At 51.2% G+C, this 16803-nt stretch overlaps 2 protein-coding genes across 15 annotated transcripts in view; one reads left to right on the top strand and one right to left on the bottom strand.

Annotated features, from left to right (window-relative positions):
- PHF20 (PHD finger protein 20) overlaps positions 1 to 5167 on the bottom strand; it is a 73085-nt gene extending 67918 nt beyond the window's left edge. For 10 of the 14 annotated variants that reach the window (XM_014273078.3, XM_014273077.3, XM_074553485.1 and 7 more), the window contains exon 1: positions 5028 to 5167. The gene's annotated coding sequence lies outside the window, so the exon portion shown is untranslated. Of the gene's footprint in view, positions 1 to 1361; positions 1411 to 4722; positions 4864 to 5027 lie in introns of those variants that run through there. The other 4 variants (XM_014273079.3, XM_014273080.3, XM_074553483.1 and 1 more) reach the window with 2 other exon arrangements.
- LOC113460331 (uncharacterized) lies at positions 568 to 11334 on the top strand. The gene is made up of 4 exons (XM_026798234.2): positions 568 to 572; positions 4434 to 8394; positions 9163 to 9324; positions 10107 to 11334. Exons 1-2 carry the CDS (start codon positions 568 to 570, stop codon positions 5350 to 5352), a joined length of 924 nt encoding a protein of 307 aa, XP_026654035.2. The 3' UTR covers positions 5353 to 8394; positions 9163 to 9324; positions 10107 to 11334.
- Positions 11335 to 16803: the final 5469 nt, after the last annotated feature.

Raw genomic sequence — 16803 nt, 5'->3', positions numbered from 1 at the left:
TCAGTCCAAAATACTTCACTGGCAGTGTCCACTCCCCATTGCACCCATGCACTGGCCAATTAGGACTACAGGACATTTCCTCTCCAACTTGCTCGAGTCTTTCAAGTCCGTCCAGAGTCTTGCACAGTTCACAGCCACAGGTCAGTCAGGAGGAAAAAAGATGATCTCAAATTGCTGAATCAGGCAGTCACCCGGAGCACTTCTTGCGCTCCTTCCTTCATTGACATCAATGTCAATGCCCTGGTGTGTGACAGTGGCACACTCCATCCAAACTTCTGCCACATGGATTGTTATGAAAAACTTAGAGAAAATTATTACTGGTTCAAATCAACTGAAGGGGAGGGGGCAGTTCTGTGGAAAGTGGGAGGTGCACTGCTCCATTCCACAACCCACCTCCAGGAACATCTAGTCCAGCCCAGAATGATTGTCAGGCACTGTCACACTGAAAGGAATGCCCCACACCCCATGCCTGCAGCCTCAATCTAGCTCCAGAGATAACCAGAAGTCCCACCTGGGAAGCATAGCCACAGGAGACCAGAGCAGGTAAAACCCACTGCTTTAAGACGCATGTGGTAACTTTCCTATCACCCTTGGAGTTTATGATACCTGAGATTGCACTTGGATCAAAGATGGTAGCTGTATCTTGGTTTTCTCTCTTTTTCACTCCTAACTCCACCTTCTTGGAATATGGGTAATATAAGGTTGGATGGGTGGAATTTGCTAAATGAGAGGCTTTATTTCAATTGACTGTTTTGTTTTAAATTTTGCTAAATTCCTGCTCTGCTGAAGTTTGCCATTTAGATTTGGTTTTACCCTCCTGAGAATGTTGCAGTATTTCTCTTGTGTGCTCACCTCAGGGAAAAGTAGTACCTTCTTTAAAGAAACTTGCCAAGTGAGCTCAGGGGCTCAATATTTATGAACTCTGGACCTCATCTGGATTGACAGGGGGTTGCTCGTTATTTGAATCCTGATAGATTCCCCCCAGCACAGCTGATTCTCTTGGGTAGTGGATACCTTTCTCTACCGTGGTCCACTTTCTTGCACATCATCCTTGAGAGAGGACCTTTCCCTCACACTTGACAGGAGTTGCCTCCAGAGGCTAAATGTTTGTCCTCTTCCTGCTCTCCCAGTCACTGCCTGCGTCACAGGACAGGGATCCCAGTTACCTGGCTAAATGACCACCAGCACCGCACCCGCACGCTCTGGGTGTTCCAGCAGCACAGTACACTCTTACAGCAGGATGCTGAACCTAAGATTTTATCACCAAGCATCAATGTGAATTTTAGCTATCAGATGAAAAAATTATGACCGAAAATGGAAGGAGCAAATCAGAAAGCACAAAAATTATCTGGTTACAGTACCTGCAGCAGTAACTGGACTTGGGACTTTTTACTCCTAGAAGAAATCTACCTGTAAAAATATCCATCAAAAAAAAGTCTGAAAAACATTTTTCACAGACAATTTGCAGCATCTGCAACATTGGCTAGTGAAAATCCCAGCAGTCACTGCTTCCACCCAGTTAGTATACAGCGTCCTGACTCCTAGTACAGTGTCCTGACTCCTAGACACAGCATTCTGTTTCACTGCTTCTTGCCTTGACAGAACCAAATCTACCCTACCTGTTGATAAAGAAGAGGATATTTTCAAGACATCCAAATAAAGGAAAATTTTCCAAGTTATATTGCCATAAGTACTGATAAAAAATTATGTCTTTATTTAAGGTAATTAATTAAGCAGAAAGATCATCTGTGCACAAGTCACCCTGTAAGAAGGATGCAACTTGCCTATTTGTTTTAAAAGAAAAGAAAGGGGTGCATCTCAAGGCTGCTTGCAGACTTGTCTCCCAGCTGAGATGAAAGGACAGAAAAAACTCTAAGTGCCTATTTCTGCAAGCCTGGTAACAGCAACAAAAGACAGCTGCAGCACAGGGAAATGACTGATACAAACACAGAGCATCTTGGAACAAAAAAAAACCATTAGCAAACTACAGTATAGGGAAGAGGCAATTCCAGGTGTACTCACAACCTCTGCTATGCCAACACATGCTTTTAAAACTAACAAAAACTCTAACTCCAACCCTCCCAACAGCACTCTGCATCGCTGACACACAGGCCTAGGCTAAGGATGCTCAGCTCTGCATCTGGAGCACAGAGGTGTTGAAGACAGTTTCCTTACTCAACGACTGTGTGGAACAAGAGGATATTCTCCAATTCCTTGGGAAAGAAGTGCTGATTTTAAGCAGCAGAAACGTGAGTCAATTGATGCTAACTTCATATTAAAAAATCCAAAACAAACAAAAACAATCAAGTCCACGAAACAACAAAAAACAAGAATCAAGCCTACAAAACAAAACCCCCACACAATAAGCAACAGTGCTTCCTCTCTTTTCATTAATACAGGCAGCCAAGCGGAAGACATGTTTTCCTTTCTAATCAATTTCTCTAAGAACTCCATTCCAGGCAGATTTATGAAAAAATAAGGCAGACCATAGCTGCCTACACTTAAATAAGGCTGGTTGAAAGTTCTCAAGCCCAGTAAAAAGCCACACAAGCATGTGAACAAACTAATATGCCTCCAAAAGGAGTGTTTATATTCCAATATTATTATCTGCAGCTAGACACCACAGACACAGTATACACCCATGCATTCATCATCATTTCAGCCTGGTGTTTGCAGTCACAAAAATATTGGAATGCCAGTAGTTCTGAAAGGTCTTTAGAAATATATAGGCCATGTAGCTATTGGTATTTGGACAGCAAGGACAAACCAAGAGTTCCAAACCACCATTTTCCACCTGAAGAAAGTATTTTCCTGCAGGAAGTACAAGCAGCCAAAACAAACCTGTAGGCAAGCAAGGAACAGAAGTACAAAGTATGAAGACAAGGAATTAACTGAAGTAAAAAAGAAAGGAGGACTTACTCAAACATACAATGAACTCATCAGCACCTCACAACACTTCTCAGTATGATGCACCAGTCCAAAGGACTGCTCTTTTTAAGATTTTAAAAAACCCCACTGTAACCCTGCAACTAGACAACCATCAAGAGTACAGTTTAAATACTGACAACAACTACTTGTAGGGCTGAGCAATAAATCCTTCCCCTGACCCACGTACATTGTTTAGCTCAGCTCACAATGCAAGTGTTCATACGTGCACAGGAACACGGTCACACAGGCAAGAGAGCTATGGCAGCCTGTCAGCTGACAAATTACAGCTACAGACAATACTTATCTTCTGCAGATGCAGTTATAAATCAAATGTGCAGTTAGAGAGAATTTATCATCCCCTACTATTAAATTAGGGGTTGTGCTCTCCTTTCCTGACCAAGAGGGAGAATTTAAGTCAATATCGTTGCCTAGGTCATGCAGGAACTACAGGAGCAAAAGCAAGTGCTACAGAGAGCTTTGCCAATTAAAGGTATGAATAAATTACATGCTTCTTACATTTCAGTCAAGGCAGCACCGTTATGAACAATTAATACTCTAGCCTCATTCCCAACTTGACCTTAACATTACAGGCAGACAGATTTTACTCTCAGCCTGCTCAAGTAAAATTTTATTTCCATTGAGGAGACATCCACGAAGTTATCAGCAAGAGCGTAAACTACCGAACTCTTCCACAAGCTGACTTAGCATGCATTCAAATAACATGCATTCACCTAAGTCACCCCCCTTTATTACTATGAAAGTTTAGAAGTCACAAAAATTAAAACAGAGAATTATGATATGACTGATCTTTGCTTAAGCCTTCTTGCTTGACCTTTTTTTTCAAAACTGGTTCTGCAAAAGGATTCATAACACATTACAGAAAATTAAATGAACCCAGGTCAAAAGCATAAGTTACAGAGATGCTCCATTACTAAGTGCTGTACAGATACTTACAAAAGGTTATTTCAAGTCACTACCATTGCTTTAATATTTTAATTCCCTACTGCATACAACACAACAAAATTCTGTAGCCTAGTGACATTTATTTTACTTAACTTGGACTCATCAACTTCCAGATATCTCTCCTGGTTTATTTTTAAGTATTTAGGCTAGAAACAACAGCCTGGGACTACAGAAACATCTCTGGTACCCAGATTTTAAGTCAGCAAAGGAGATAAAACGGTTTCCCGAAACTGTATCTGTTTAGATTAACTAAACCCTGGAATGGCTACAGATTACCAACTGGTGCAAAAATCCACTTTGCTGGCAATGAGCCGTATCTGAACACAGACCTGCCAGGAAGAACACCCCAGTGCCTCCCAACCGTACGCATTACATAGGTACGACACGGGGCAACTTTGAGGTTAGTGAAAATATCCACCGTAATTTCTGTTGTTTTAAAATTGTTTAAAGGGACAGAGTGTAGCGCGATAAAGAAATGCTCTAGATTTAACGGGACAGGAAAGGAACGGAAGCCTGCCCTTGCCGTGCTGAACATCTGGCAGGGCAACTACCTGCTCAGCGCGGGTTCGCCACTCGCGGCTCCGGGTGACGAACAGCCGCCCCGCAGAGCGCCCCCGGAATCCAGAGCGGCCGGGCCCTGCAAGTCCCGCTCCCCGCCGCACCCGGCCCGCCGGGCGCCGCTCCGGACCCGTCAAATCCCCGCCTCGGGCTCCGGCACAGCCCCCGCCATGCGGCCCGTGCCACGGCTCGGGCCCCGGCGCCGCCGCAAGGTCACTCGGCCGCTCCCGCCGGACGGGCCCGCGGCGCCTGCGTTCGGCCCCACAGACTCACCTGCCCGCGCAGCTCCGCGGGCCGGCGTGCGCGGGCGGCGACAGGGAGTCAGGGACGGGGGAGCGGCCGGGGCCGGCCCGAGCCGCGGGCCTCAGCGCGCCGGGCTGCCGCGAGGCGGGAGCGGCCCCGCTCGGCGCCCCGGGGCTGCAGGCGGGAGGCACCGCCCGGCCCGGCCCGGCCCGGCCCTTTGTGCGCGGGAACGCGCCCGCCCGGCCTCCCTCCCCGCGTCTCCCCGCCACGCCGCGGGCCCACAGCGCCGGATCAGGCAGGCGGCCCGGCCTGCCCGGGCGCCGCCGCGCTCTTACCGAGGGATCTGTACGGGAAAAAGGGTTAGAACGGAGCCACCCCCACCGGGCCCGCGGCGCGCCGAGCCCCGCGCACCGACCGCAGCCGCACAAAATGGCCGCCGCGATGCGGCGCCGCTGGGGGGGGCAGGGGGCGCGGAAGGCCCGCCCACTCCGACCGGAGGGCACGCGCAGAGGGCGGGGCCGGCATGGAGCCGAGCGGGGCGGGGCCCCGGGGCCGGCCGTGCTGCCGGGGCGGGGGCGGCGCGGGGGGGGCTCGGCCCTCAGCGGGACGCAGCCGCAGTGCCCTGCCGGCAACATGAGCGCTGCGGTCGCACGGCCGTGAAATAGCGGGCAGAGTTGGCGGCCTGCACCCTCGAGCCTTCCTTGAGGCGGATGTCGGGATGCGGGCGCTCCTGCGCACACCCGCCCGTGGCTGTCGCGGCCACCGCCGGCTCGGCGCGGTGCCCGCACTGCTGCCCCATGGGACGGGAGGCGGGTGGGCCTGAGTAGTGCCCATCCGAGGGCATCGTCTCTGTTCCTCAGCCGTGCTCACCCTCTGGTACAGTCAGAAGACTGTGGGTTCAGCTCTAAATAACAGAGTTGTTCAGGGGCAAATTAATTTCATTTTCTTTTTTTTAGTAGTTTTATTCTGGGTTAAAGCTCAAACCAGATTGACATAGAAGAGCAAAAATCTGTGTATGCTGGAATTAGGTGGATAAATTCTCCATGGTTCAGGTCGGTTTCCTAGGATAATCCTTGAAATTCTGCTCAGAGGCCACAGACCGGCAGAGGGTCACTGCCTGTCAGGTTTTGTGACCAAACGAGTAACTGCTGTGGCCGAGGTGTCCACACAGCACCGGGTGCTTTTGGGCTTCAGAGGAAGACCCAACATGGCCCAAGGGCTTTTTCCTTCTGCCTTCTTCCTCCTCCAGCTGCAGGTACTGCTGTTGCTACACAAATCTGGCTGCTTCTTTGACATCTACCTCAGCCCAGTTCCACGAGCATCGCAGGACCCAGGGAGCACAAAGGATGGTTTGCAGCAGTGTCCCCATCACTGTACAGCAGCGGGTGCTAGTGCTTTTCTGACAGAGCCTGTGAACTGTGTGTGCTGGGAATCTGTGAAAGCAGAGTGGCTTGCTAAAAGTATTGCAACAGGGAGAAAAAAAAAGTTGAAAATACAGTTTTCAGATTTGTATTTTAACCTGAAAATTTCAGAAGTGGTCTTAACATTACAGGTGACTAGAAGAAAAAAAAAAATTGCAGAAAGAATTAAAATAGAAAAAAAACTGGAAAATAACCCTTAAGTTTTGAGACAAATAGAAAATTATTTTATTTTACCAAAAGATCAGAATAGTGTTTATGTAATGGGTTTTTTGACAGCACTGTATTTCATTCTGGAGTTTTATCACTTAAAAAAACCTACAGACTCATAGCACACCTGCCCTGAGAACCACTTCCTTCTCCAAAATAGGTCTTCCTAGATCCCACTGGACTCCTTTTCTTTGCTGTTCCCACGGAGAGCACATGGCTCTTGGTAGCTCAGGGATGTGTCTGTGCCAACTTGTGACATTTCTCCTTTTTCACTGTCTAGGGGTCCAGCTTCTCTGATGTTAGTGTCCATGGTTAAAATGATCATGAGTGCTCAGACATTTGCCAAACTTGCCTGGTGTGGGTGGCCATGGAGTGGCAGCCCTTCCCAGGGAACAGGAACTCCTCCACAGACCTGGCTGGTCCCTGCTTGCTCTGGTGCAGGTTGCAGACAGACCGTGATTGGATCAGTTGGATAAATTTGGGTCCAGAGCTTCCCCTCACATAGAGGAAAGCAGTAATGTGGACAAACTAAGCTTTTTGGCCCAGGAAGGAGCCCAAACTGTTTAGAACAGAGGCAGGCAGCACTACTTTCCTCTGTCCTCTTTGTCCATCAGGCCTGGCCAAGATTTTAGGCAGAGACCTCCTTGCTCCCACCCTTGCTGAGCTGCCGCAGTTTTGCACTGTGAACTTCAGAGGATTTCTCTGCAGGGATGTCACCAGCTGAATGTGGTATGGGGCTCACGGCCCGGGGGCTGAGCAGGACCCGGGGCACAGGGAAGCTGGGGCACAGCCGATGCTGCTCCTCCCCTGGCCAAGATGGAGAAGAGCTGCAGCTGGAGCGTGTGCCAGAAACGGCTTTGGGAGCCCTGGAACATCATCCCTGGGCTGTGCCCCTCGCTGTTTCCCGAGAGCCCCGTGGGGATCAATCACTGCATCTCCAACAGATTGCTCTGCCTGTCTTCGCCTTTGTGCAAAGAGCGAGGCTGGTGGGGCTCTGCAGTGTAAAAGCTGCCCCAAGGAACCAGACAGGCTGGAGGAACGGGCACCAGAGATCTCACCAAATCCAGCCAAGAAGGGGTAGGAAGTGAGAGCAAACGGGGATGGCAGAAGCCAGGGCAGGGGAGACTGGGAAGGTGGCAGAAAGGTGTCTGGGCTGAATGGGAGCCTGCTGAAAGAGGAGGAGAGGGCTTCCCCTCAGCCTCCATTTCTCTACTGTTTCTCGAAATGTGAACCAGGAATTAGATGTTGCCAGGGATGGGCCAAATATCCAGTTTACTGCAATTCCCCCAGATCTGCTTGGCCATGACAGGGAAGAAGCCCTAAAAAGGGAAAGAGGGGAAAAGCAGAACTCAAACTGGGCATCTTTGGAGAGGCAATTCCAGCCATTCCTTCCAGTTGGTGAGGAAGCTCTGCCTGACAGAATGACACGACAGGGGAGGGGCAAGGGGCCTGTGGACAGGACAGGAGCTCTCGCAGCTGGGTCACACGGAGGGGTGGCCCACAGGGCTACCCAAAGGAGCCTCCGGGTGCACCAACCTCCCCCAGGCGTGGTGGGCAGATTCTGTGTGACACAATGTCAGCACATGATGTGACAATGCAGGGATGTGACATCACCATGATGTAACAATGCCCTTAATGCCCTTGGCTATATTTAGCAAGGAGGCAGCTGCTGTGTCTCTGGAGCAAGAGTAAGAGTGGGATCACAACACCATGAGAGGTCTTGGCAAGAGCTGTGGAGCACCGTCCCACTGCTGGTGTCCTGCCAAAAGGCAGAGGCACTGCTGAGAGCCCTGGGAATCAGCGGGAAGGGGACCACTGGGCCAATATAGAGGGCTCTGCTGGGGAGCCTGGGACATGGGGTGATGCTCTAGGGCTCCAGGACTGCCATGCAGGAGGCTTGTTGGGCAACAGCTGAGTGTCTGTGTCTTCCTATCTCAGCCCCAGAAGACCACACCTGGGAGAAGGAGATAGTAGGAAAATGGACCCTGAACTGCTGAACCTCCCACTCGCAGTCAAGATCCCTGTGGCACCTGGATCCAAGCCTGTCTTCTGCAGGGGAAAGCTGGGTGAAAAGGTAAAGGAAATAGAAAGGGATAGAAAATCTCTTTCATAGAGTCCCTATCATGCAAAGATTTTCTTGAGGCCACCTGCTCTACAGCAGGAGCTGCAGCCCTTCAACTGGACAGAACTGGGCAAGAGAAACTCCAGGCTCCCTGGAATACAGAGGAGAAAGCACTTGTCCATCTTTGCACTGGTTTCTGGCACTGTGCATGTGTGTGGCCGGGCCCCTGCCTTCAGCAGACAGCTGTGTGTGTCTGGGTGCCAAGGCAGCTCAGTCCTCCAGCTCATCCCACAATGTCAGGCCCCCTGGGGCACTTGTGAGGGAGATTCCAACCTTCTGCTTGCCTTCTTGGCACCTTTGGAATAACCTGGCTTCCCTGCCTGGGGTATACACACACTGTTGTCCTCCAGTTTGCGCTGCAGCTTCCCACGATAGAGATTTTCTGGAGGTGGAGGTAGCCAACACAGCCCTTGGGCCTGCCTAACCCAAGGAGACTGGTTTCATCCACTCTCCACTGGTTGCATTGGAACCTTTGAAGGTTAATTTGCGGATGGATCTGCAGTTCTTCCTGGTGGCCTAAGATACCTATTTGCTGGTGGGGTTGCTGTGCAGTTTGTCTTTTCTCCCTTCACCCATCACAGCCCAGCCCTGTAGTCTGTCTGTGCAGGTCTCTGTGCCTACAGAAGGATGGAGAAGACCTTTACCTTTTCACAGGTACCATGTGGTACCTCTTTGCTCCACTCTCCTGCCTCCTCATCCCCTGGAAACTCTCTCTTACAGCTCCACCGGCCGCTTCCTTGTTTCACTCTGGATGATCCCTACTGCCACCACCTCAGCCCAGCATACAACTGCCTGCATGACCCTGTCCTTCAGGACTACCACAAGCGCAAGGATGTGCTGCATTTGCTGAAGAAACGGGGCTTTGTCACCAGAGAAAACAAGGTAGGTTTGGACATCAGGCTGATCAAGAACAGCCCTCTTCAAGCAGGGCTCCCACAGCCCTTGCTGCAGCTGCTGCTGCTGCCAGAGGACAGGGCTGTGCGTTGGTGTCCCTGGGAGCAGGAGCAGCACCAACACCCTCCTGCCAAGCCCAGTCCTGCCCTTCTCAGCCTGCCCCACGCTGCCTGTTCAGCCCTGGTTGGGGGGACAGCAGTGACCCCAACACCAGGGTATGGGGAGAGGGCTTGGGGGCAGCTCCTCTCCCGCTGGGCTCGGGCTGTTTTGGGGAAGGCCGACTGCATGGCTTGACAGTTTTTGGGGGATTCTGCCCTCGTCCCTCCATAGGTGATTTGCACTGTGAAGGAGTTCAACGAGTACAGGCAGTACCTGACCAGGATCAAGCTACGGTCAGAGCAGATCTTGGCGCAGCAAGAAGTAGGCAAAGCGTTGTGTTCAGGGGCATGGGACTGTGCAGGGCGGTGCTGCTGGGCCGGGCGCTATGGTGGGGAAAGGACTCCAGGGCTGGGAGCTGAGCCAGCACAGGGCACTGAGCTGGGCACGGGCAGCAGGGCCATGTGCAGGCACACACCGTGCTGAGGGAAGCCCTTCTCCCCTGCCCTCGTGCCTGGCTGAAGCAGAGTGCTGGCCTGGGCCTGCGGGAATCCTCAGCATGCAGGGGCTGAGCAACATGACCCACAACCTGGTGTCATTTTTCAGGAAGATGTCACTTTTTTTTTTCACTTGTCACTTTTTTTCCCCTTCTGTCATCCTGGGCCAAATTTAAGCATGGCCCCAGCCTGCCAAGAATCACCAACACTTCCTGTCAGGGGAAGCTGCAGCCTCAAAAGCCTTCCAGCGTACCCAAGAGCCAAAAACTGGGGGCATGCAGAAAAGGGAGAGCAGCTCTGAACAAGGGCCAAACTTACTCCAGAGCTAAGCTGGGGCAGAAGGATGCCAGCACTGCTGCTGACTCCCAGAGGAAGCCAGATGGCACTGACAAAGGCCTCTTGAATGCTATGTTTGAGCAACTGACTGCAGCAGAAGCCAAGAAGCTTGAAGAGCTGGTTGAGACTGTGGTGTACAGAGTGTTTGAGAGGTTGAAGATTCCTAGGAATCAGCATGGCAGCTTTTTACAGAGGGTTGCTCAGGGAATCAGAGAAAGACTTTTAGGCCGCACGAGAGTAGAACTTTTGGATACTTCTCTAGATCACCATCAGAAAATGGAAGTGATGGCGAAAGAGCTTGTAGCAACAGTGTTGGAGATCTTGGGGGACCGTCTGGCATCCAGCACATCCAAAGCTGCTGAGGCAGGGGTGGCAGCCAAGTGGGAGGACCTGCCTCTTGCTGGAAGAGCCACCCAAGCAGACAAATCCAAGGACACTGCAGACAGAGTACTTTCAAAGACCTCCCTTGACACACTCACCAGAGAAGTTGTTGAGAGTGTTCACTACACCTTGGAATCCTCTGTAACTTCTCAGTTTGAACAAGACACTGGCGGTGAGTACACTGAAATCCTGGAGCTTCCTGGGGGAAATGTCTCCAACAGACAAGTGCAGTCATCCCAAACATGTCCAAGGCAGGGCATGGAAGCTGGACAAGGATTCCCCAGAGCATCTGAACAGCAGAGCCTAAAAGCAATGGTGAAGGAGAACTTGGAAAGAAAAAGGAGCCTAAAGTCAACAGCCTTAGCCAACACTTTGGAAATAAGGACCATGTCAAATCGGATTGCTGACTCAGTATTAGAGCGGATCAGTCAACCAGGGCCTGCAGCAGCCCTCAACAAGAACTTTCAAGGGCCTGTTGCAAACCCACCCACATCCCAAGGTGGAATGGAGAGCTGTGCCACTGAGGACATTCTCCCTACCATGGACCCATTGCCTTCGCAGGCCATCCCTCCAGCCCAGGCCAGAGCACAGCACCAAGCAAAGCGCCCAAAGTTCATCTGATGCAAGTGAGGTGTGTGACTGGAGAGCTGAAGAGCCCTCAGACAGCAAACACAGACCACATCCTTGTGGTGGCAATAAAGAGTTTATTTCCAAGGCCTTGTTTGTGCTTTCTTTAGCTAGACCATACTGTCTCTGGGCATTTTCCTTAGTGTAACCAGTCCTATCTTTCATTCTTCAGCCTCTATCATGCTGAGACCAAATTTTATAGGGAATTTGAGGTAGGGAGGCCTGAAGTAGCCAGCATTTTTGTCTTGTTTAGCAAGCTTCGCTGTTGAGCAAGTGGAAGGATCAGTTTGGATCTTCTCTGCTTTCTCTGCAAAGGAGTTCAGGTGTCACCTGTAAATCCTTTATTTATGCTCAGCATGAGCAGAGTTGTGCACTCCCCACGGCTCCCTGTCAGAGAGCAGCAGGAGCTGTCATAGGACAGCTGAGCAGGAACTGAGCTGGGAGGGCACTGCCCTATCCAGCACAGGACAGGCCAGTGGTACATGGGAGCAAAGCAGGGACAGTGACCAGATGAACACTGGCAAAACCTACAGTGATGAGGCAGCTCAGGGGAGGAGATCCTGGCTTGGACCAGGATCTCTATCATCACAGAAATGGCTGACCTGGCTCAGGCAAGGGCCTGAGGTCCAAGGGCAAAGGTCTGCATTTAGCCAATATTCCTGAGAAACAGGGAGGAAATTCCCAGTGAGGTGTCCTTCAGCTATTTCCCCTCAAGGGCCTGGCCGTTGTGGTGCTATTGGGAAGCTGGCCCTGAGCTTAGCAGCTCTGCTTCCCTACATTCCAGCCGAGACAATCACACTCATGGCAGGGCAATGCACCCAAGGAGCAGCCCCAGAGAGCAGTCACGAAGGCCTCAGTGCTTGGCTGAAGCAATTCCCTGCCTGAGACCCTCCACTCCTCCCTGCCTGGCCACTCTGGGGCCTGCATGGCAGTGGAAAGGAGGAGAGTCTGTGCCAACAGGGTCTTTTCCTGTCTCTAGACCTCTGCCAGAGCCCTCAGCTGCCTCAACACAGCCCCCATGAGGGCCCTGCAGTCTGCAGAGCTGCTGCAGCATCCCACTCTGGGGCAGGAGCATTACAAATTCATCTGGACATGGTCTCCACCCTCCACACCAATGTGCAGCAGGCCAGGGATGAGCTTTGTGTCCTGCTCTCCCCACTGTGCTTCACCTTGCTTGCACTTGTTTATGTCAGAGTGCTGCTGCAGGTCCCACAGGCCTAGCTGACCTCCAGACTGCTCCTAAGGTGCACACAAGGATGGGAGCTGAGGGACTCACCAGGTCAGTGTGCCATCATCACAGCAGAATTCCACTTCTGGGTACCTTCTACTTTGGGACAGTTTCTCACCCCTTCTTTGTTGACCAGAGCACCAGAGGCTGGGAACTGGCTAACAGATCTCCAGGGATGGGTGCCCACCCTCACCCTGTGCCCTTGGCCAGAGCAAGCACAGCCCCATCCAGGGAGTGGCTGGGAGGGACACACAGACAAGCAGATGTTTCTACATCACCGCACCCAGACATCCCGATTTAGCTAGGAGAAGGGAGAAGGCTGAAAATTCCTCACCTCCTCATTCTTTACAGGGCTGTCCATTTGCAGAGGAGGCTCTACAGGCCTTTCTGTGATCCCTGAGGTTATGGGGTCTGATGCACATGTCCCAGAGCAAGGAGGTAACACCCACCAGGGGACACCCTAGCCCAGTATTTGGGGACTGTCTGCACTTGCAGTGCCCTTGTCTTCCCCAGCAGGCACCACGGCCATGTTGTTTCAGGGAAGCCTGTTTCAAGGCAGCTGAGGCAATCCAGCAGCTCACTGAAAAGGAAGGGCCCCACTCCCTCCTCCATTCCACACCCTCTACATCCCTCATGGACCACCTGGTCTCCCACCTCATTTGTAATCTGAACAAAAGACCAGATGTGACACAGACAAGATGGAAGAAATGTGTCTGTGAGCGGAGGTGAACTGATGTAACCCACAAGTTCTTCTTGGGGAGAAGCTGCAGCTTTTAAGAGCCTTCACCTTCCTAACACCTTCATGACTTCGGGCCTCGATCTCTGCCGGCATCCAGCCCTGATCTGTGCCAGCAGAGGTCACATAGTCCTCCAGTCCTCAGACACAAGCTCCCTTTATGGTACCTGTAAACACTAAGCACTTCAGACAAAATGGATAGTTTACATGGTGAGAGAGAGGAAGGTCCAGGCAGAGGCTGGGGCAGGAGATGCAGGTTCAAATCCTCGCGGCCTGGACAGAGTCCTCAGCTGGTGTCCCCTGCTTTGCAAGGAATAGTCAAGCTGATGAGTGAACTCCATATGTCCCAAAAGCTTTCCTGCATGGCTACCTGTAAGCAATCAACTCTGGTCAGGTCCCTATGTGTTGTAATTTTTGCTGCAGTCCCAGCTCTCAGGCTCTTCTCCTTTCTCTGCAGCACTCTTCTCAGGGGTTCCTCTTGGGCTCTCGACCCACCCCTATTTATCTCAGTTACCCTCACGAGCTACAGCTGTTGCCCAACTAAGGACCCTGCAGCTGCAGCTCGTTTGGAGTAACCTAGACACACACAGATCTTACAATACAACATGTATTCAGGCCCCCACATTTCCCCCTTTTCTTTTAACAATTACACAATCACTATACACATACAGTTCCAGCTCTCAGGCTGCCACAGCTCTCGGCTGTCTTAGATGTAACCATAGAATATATACATATCCCTGTACAGTCCCAGCTCTCAGGCTGCCACAGCTCTCGGCTGTCCTTAGATGTTCCAAGGCTCTTTTCCTTAAAGGCCATATTCTTGCAGCTTTCTGCTGCTACAGCTCCTTAATTCAAAGGCCATATTATGTTCTACAGTCCCAGCTCTCAGGCTGCCACAGCTCTCGGCTGTCCTATCTTTTATAGTCCCAGCTCTCAGGCTGATATTCCAAAGTCCCAGCTCTCAGGCTGATATTCCAAAGTCCCAGCTCTCGGCTGTCACAGCTCTCGGCTGTCTGGGGGATTCCATACCTTCTCTCTCTTGATGTTTGGCTGCATGTTCGTCTTCACACGGGGCCACCAATTGTTGTAATCTTTGCTGCAGTCCCAGCTCTCAGGCTCTTCTCCTTTCTCTGCAGCACTCTTCTCAGGGGTTCCTCTTGGGCTCTCGACCCACCCCTATTTATCTCAGTTACCCTCACGAGCTACAGCTGTTGCCCAACTAAGGACCCTGCAGCTGCAGCTCGTTTGGAGTAACCTAGACACACACAGATCTTACAATACAACATGTATTCAGGCCCCCACACCTATGTGGTCCACCGCACTCAGAACACCCATGCTCCTTCCTGTTCCCTCGTCATGGGATGATGAATGCCTGAGCTGGTTTCCCCAGCCCACTGCATCCACAACCAATTGTTGCCACTGTTCACCATGGCTGACAAATGGTATAGGACAACAGGACCTCTAAAAGCAATAACCTCAGCAACTAATTCAACTTTTCCCATCTCTTTTTTTTTTGGGTGTCCCGCAGACAGTCCATGGGTGTGGCAGAGCCAGAGCCGTGCTCCACACAGCCCCAGCTTGGCACTGTCTCCATGGACCAGTTCTGCTCAATCTGCCAGTGGTGTTCAGTACCCACATCAAACCAGCACTGGGACAGAATCAGGACAGGGAGCCTCCCATCTCTGCCTCCTGCCGCTGCAGGGCTCCCAAAGCAGACCTGCCTGTTCCTCTGGTCTCTATCTTCCCACAGGGCTGATTTAGTGCAAAGCTCCATGTAAGGATTGGACTAAAAACCTACATGAGGATTATACTAAAAACTGGCCTCTCATTACCCAGGAGCTTTGAGGAGGTGGCAGAACTTCTGTGCATCTCTGGTGGACAAGGGCAGGGAGACCCTTCACATTTTCAATGGAAGGAAAGACAGAGGGGAACTTCTCTACTAGAGGGGTAGCCTTGTGGTTGCCCTGTCCTGTAAAACATCAGGCAGCTGCCAAAGCTAAGCCCTTTCTCCACCTCAAGCTGAACCTACAGGCAGGTTGTTCTGGTTTGAAAGCAAAACCAGTGAGAGACTCCAAGTAATACAATTTATTAGGAAAAGGGAAAAAACCAAAACAAAACATGCAATAATACAAAAGAAAAACCACTGACAGAGTCAGAATACAACCTGACACCCTGTTGGTCAGGGTGTTGGTAGCAGTCCAATTGGAATGGTGGCTGCAGTCTTCCTGGAGTGGCAGATGTTGTTCTGTTGGAGCAGTGATCCTGTAGAAGAGTGTAGTCTTCCTCTGAAGATCCAGCAAAAAAGGCAGCTGTTCCTCTGAGAATCCAGTGGAAAGGTTGATCTGGTGTCCCAAAAACTTAGATTATATCCAGTTAAGAATCCTTGGCTCCTCCATTTGGCGGGGCATCTCACAATGGGATGCTGTAATTTTTATCAGTCATGAAGTGACATTCAACAGCCCATTAACAACTAATGTCACCCCAGAGGGAGGATTGGTTTGTGGAGGAGATGAAGAGAACTACCCAATTAACAGAAGCTAACTGTCAGACCTCTAAAAGATGGCAAATAGAATACACATTGCCTTGCAATCGAGGACACAGGTCCAAAATCCACCTGTGATCCACAACATCTGCCCAGCCTTTTCAGGAGCTGAGGTGGCACATGGGCAACAGACATGAGGGCATGGTGTCTATCAACTGCCATGAGCAGAATTGCTTTCACCATTTCTGTTTGCAGGCATAGCAAAAAGTTATTGTAAGGGTCTGTGAAAAGGAGACTCAAACCAGCCAGAAATCCAACAGCACAAGCAAGAGCAGCCAGCACTGCAGGAGTGCTGGCCCCGTTGGAACACATCAGTCTCTCACAACCAGCAGCAGGTAATGGACAAGCCACTGGTGCCTCCTCTCAAGGAGCTGCGTCCCAGCTGCCCTCTAGCGCCGGCTCCAACTGCACTGCTCATAGAAGCCCAGAACAAACCACAAGCTTGTTCCAAGGCCATCACTTCTTTAGCTGATCCAGGTGTCAGGTCATGGTGACTGCAGGAATGAGCCTGAGTCTTGGAGCCTGAGCTGAAGCACTTGGTTTGTGGCCTTTTCTGATTTGGCAAAAATCAGCTCATTTCACAGAAAAGCTTTGGGGAACACTCAGAAATTGGGCTGCAGACATCCCCCTAGGAAAGGGCTGTGTGAGGTTACATTGTTCCTGGTCTTCCTTCTGTGCTCCATTGCCCCACAGCCCACCTACAACACTTCTGCCAGCCAGACTGGTGGGAAAACCCAGTGGTATGGCCAGCATATGTGATCCTTAACTGCTGGTGTGACAGAACAGTCCTCATTGGCTTTGTCTGAAGTGCAGCAGCGTTTCCTAGTCTGACAAGACAGTGACCACCCTCCAGAGCACCAGCAACACAATCCAGAGCCTGGGCTCATTCCTGTGTGGCTGAACTAGCACAGCTGGCATCTGCCCTGCAGCGCCACGACACTGTGCAACCAGCACGAGTCTCGAGCACCGACAGACTGCTCCCAGAGGTTTCTTGGATGACCAGCAAGGAAAGATGAGAGAATGC

Source organism: Zonotrichia albicollis, chromosome 17, assembly GCF_047830755.1.
Source record: "Zonotrichia albicollis isolate bZonAlb1 chromosome 17, bZonAlb1.hap1, whole genome shotgun sequence".
Taxonomy (NCBI): domain Eukaryota; kingdom Metazoa; phylum Chordata; class Aves; order Passeriformes; family Passerellidae; genus Zonotrichia; species Zonotrichia albicollis.
This window is presented reverse-complemented; position numbering and strand designations above follow the sequence as displayed.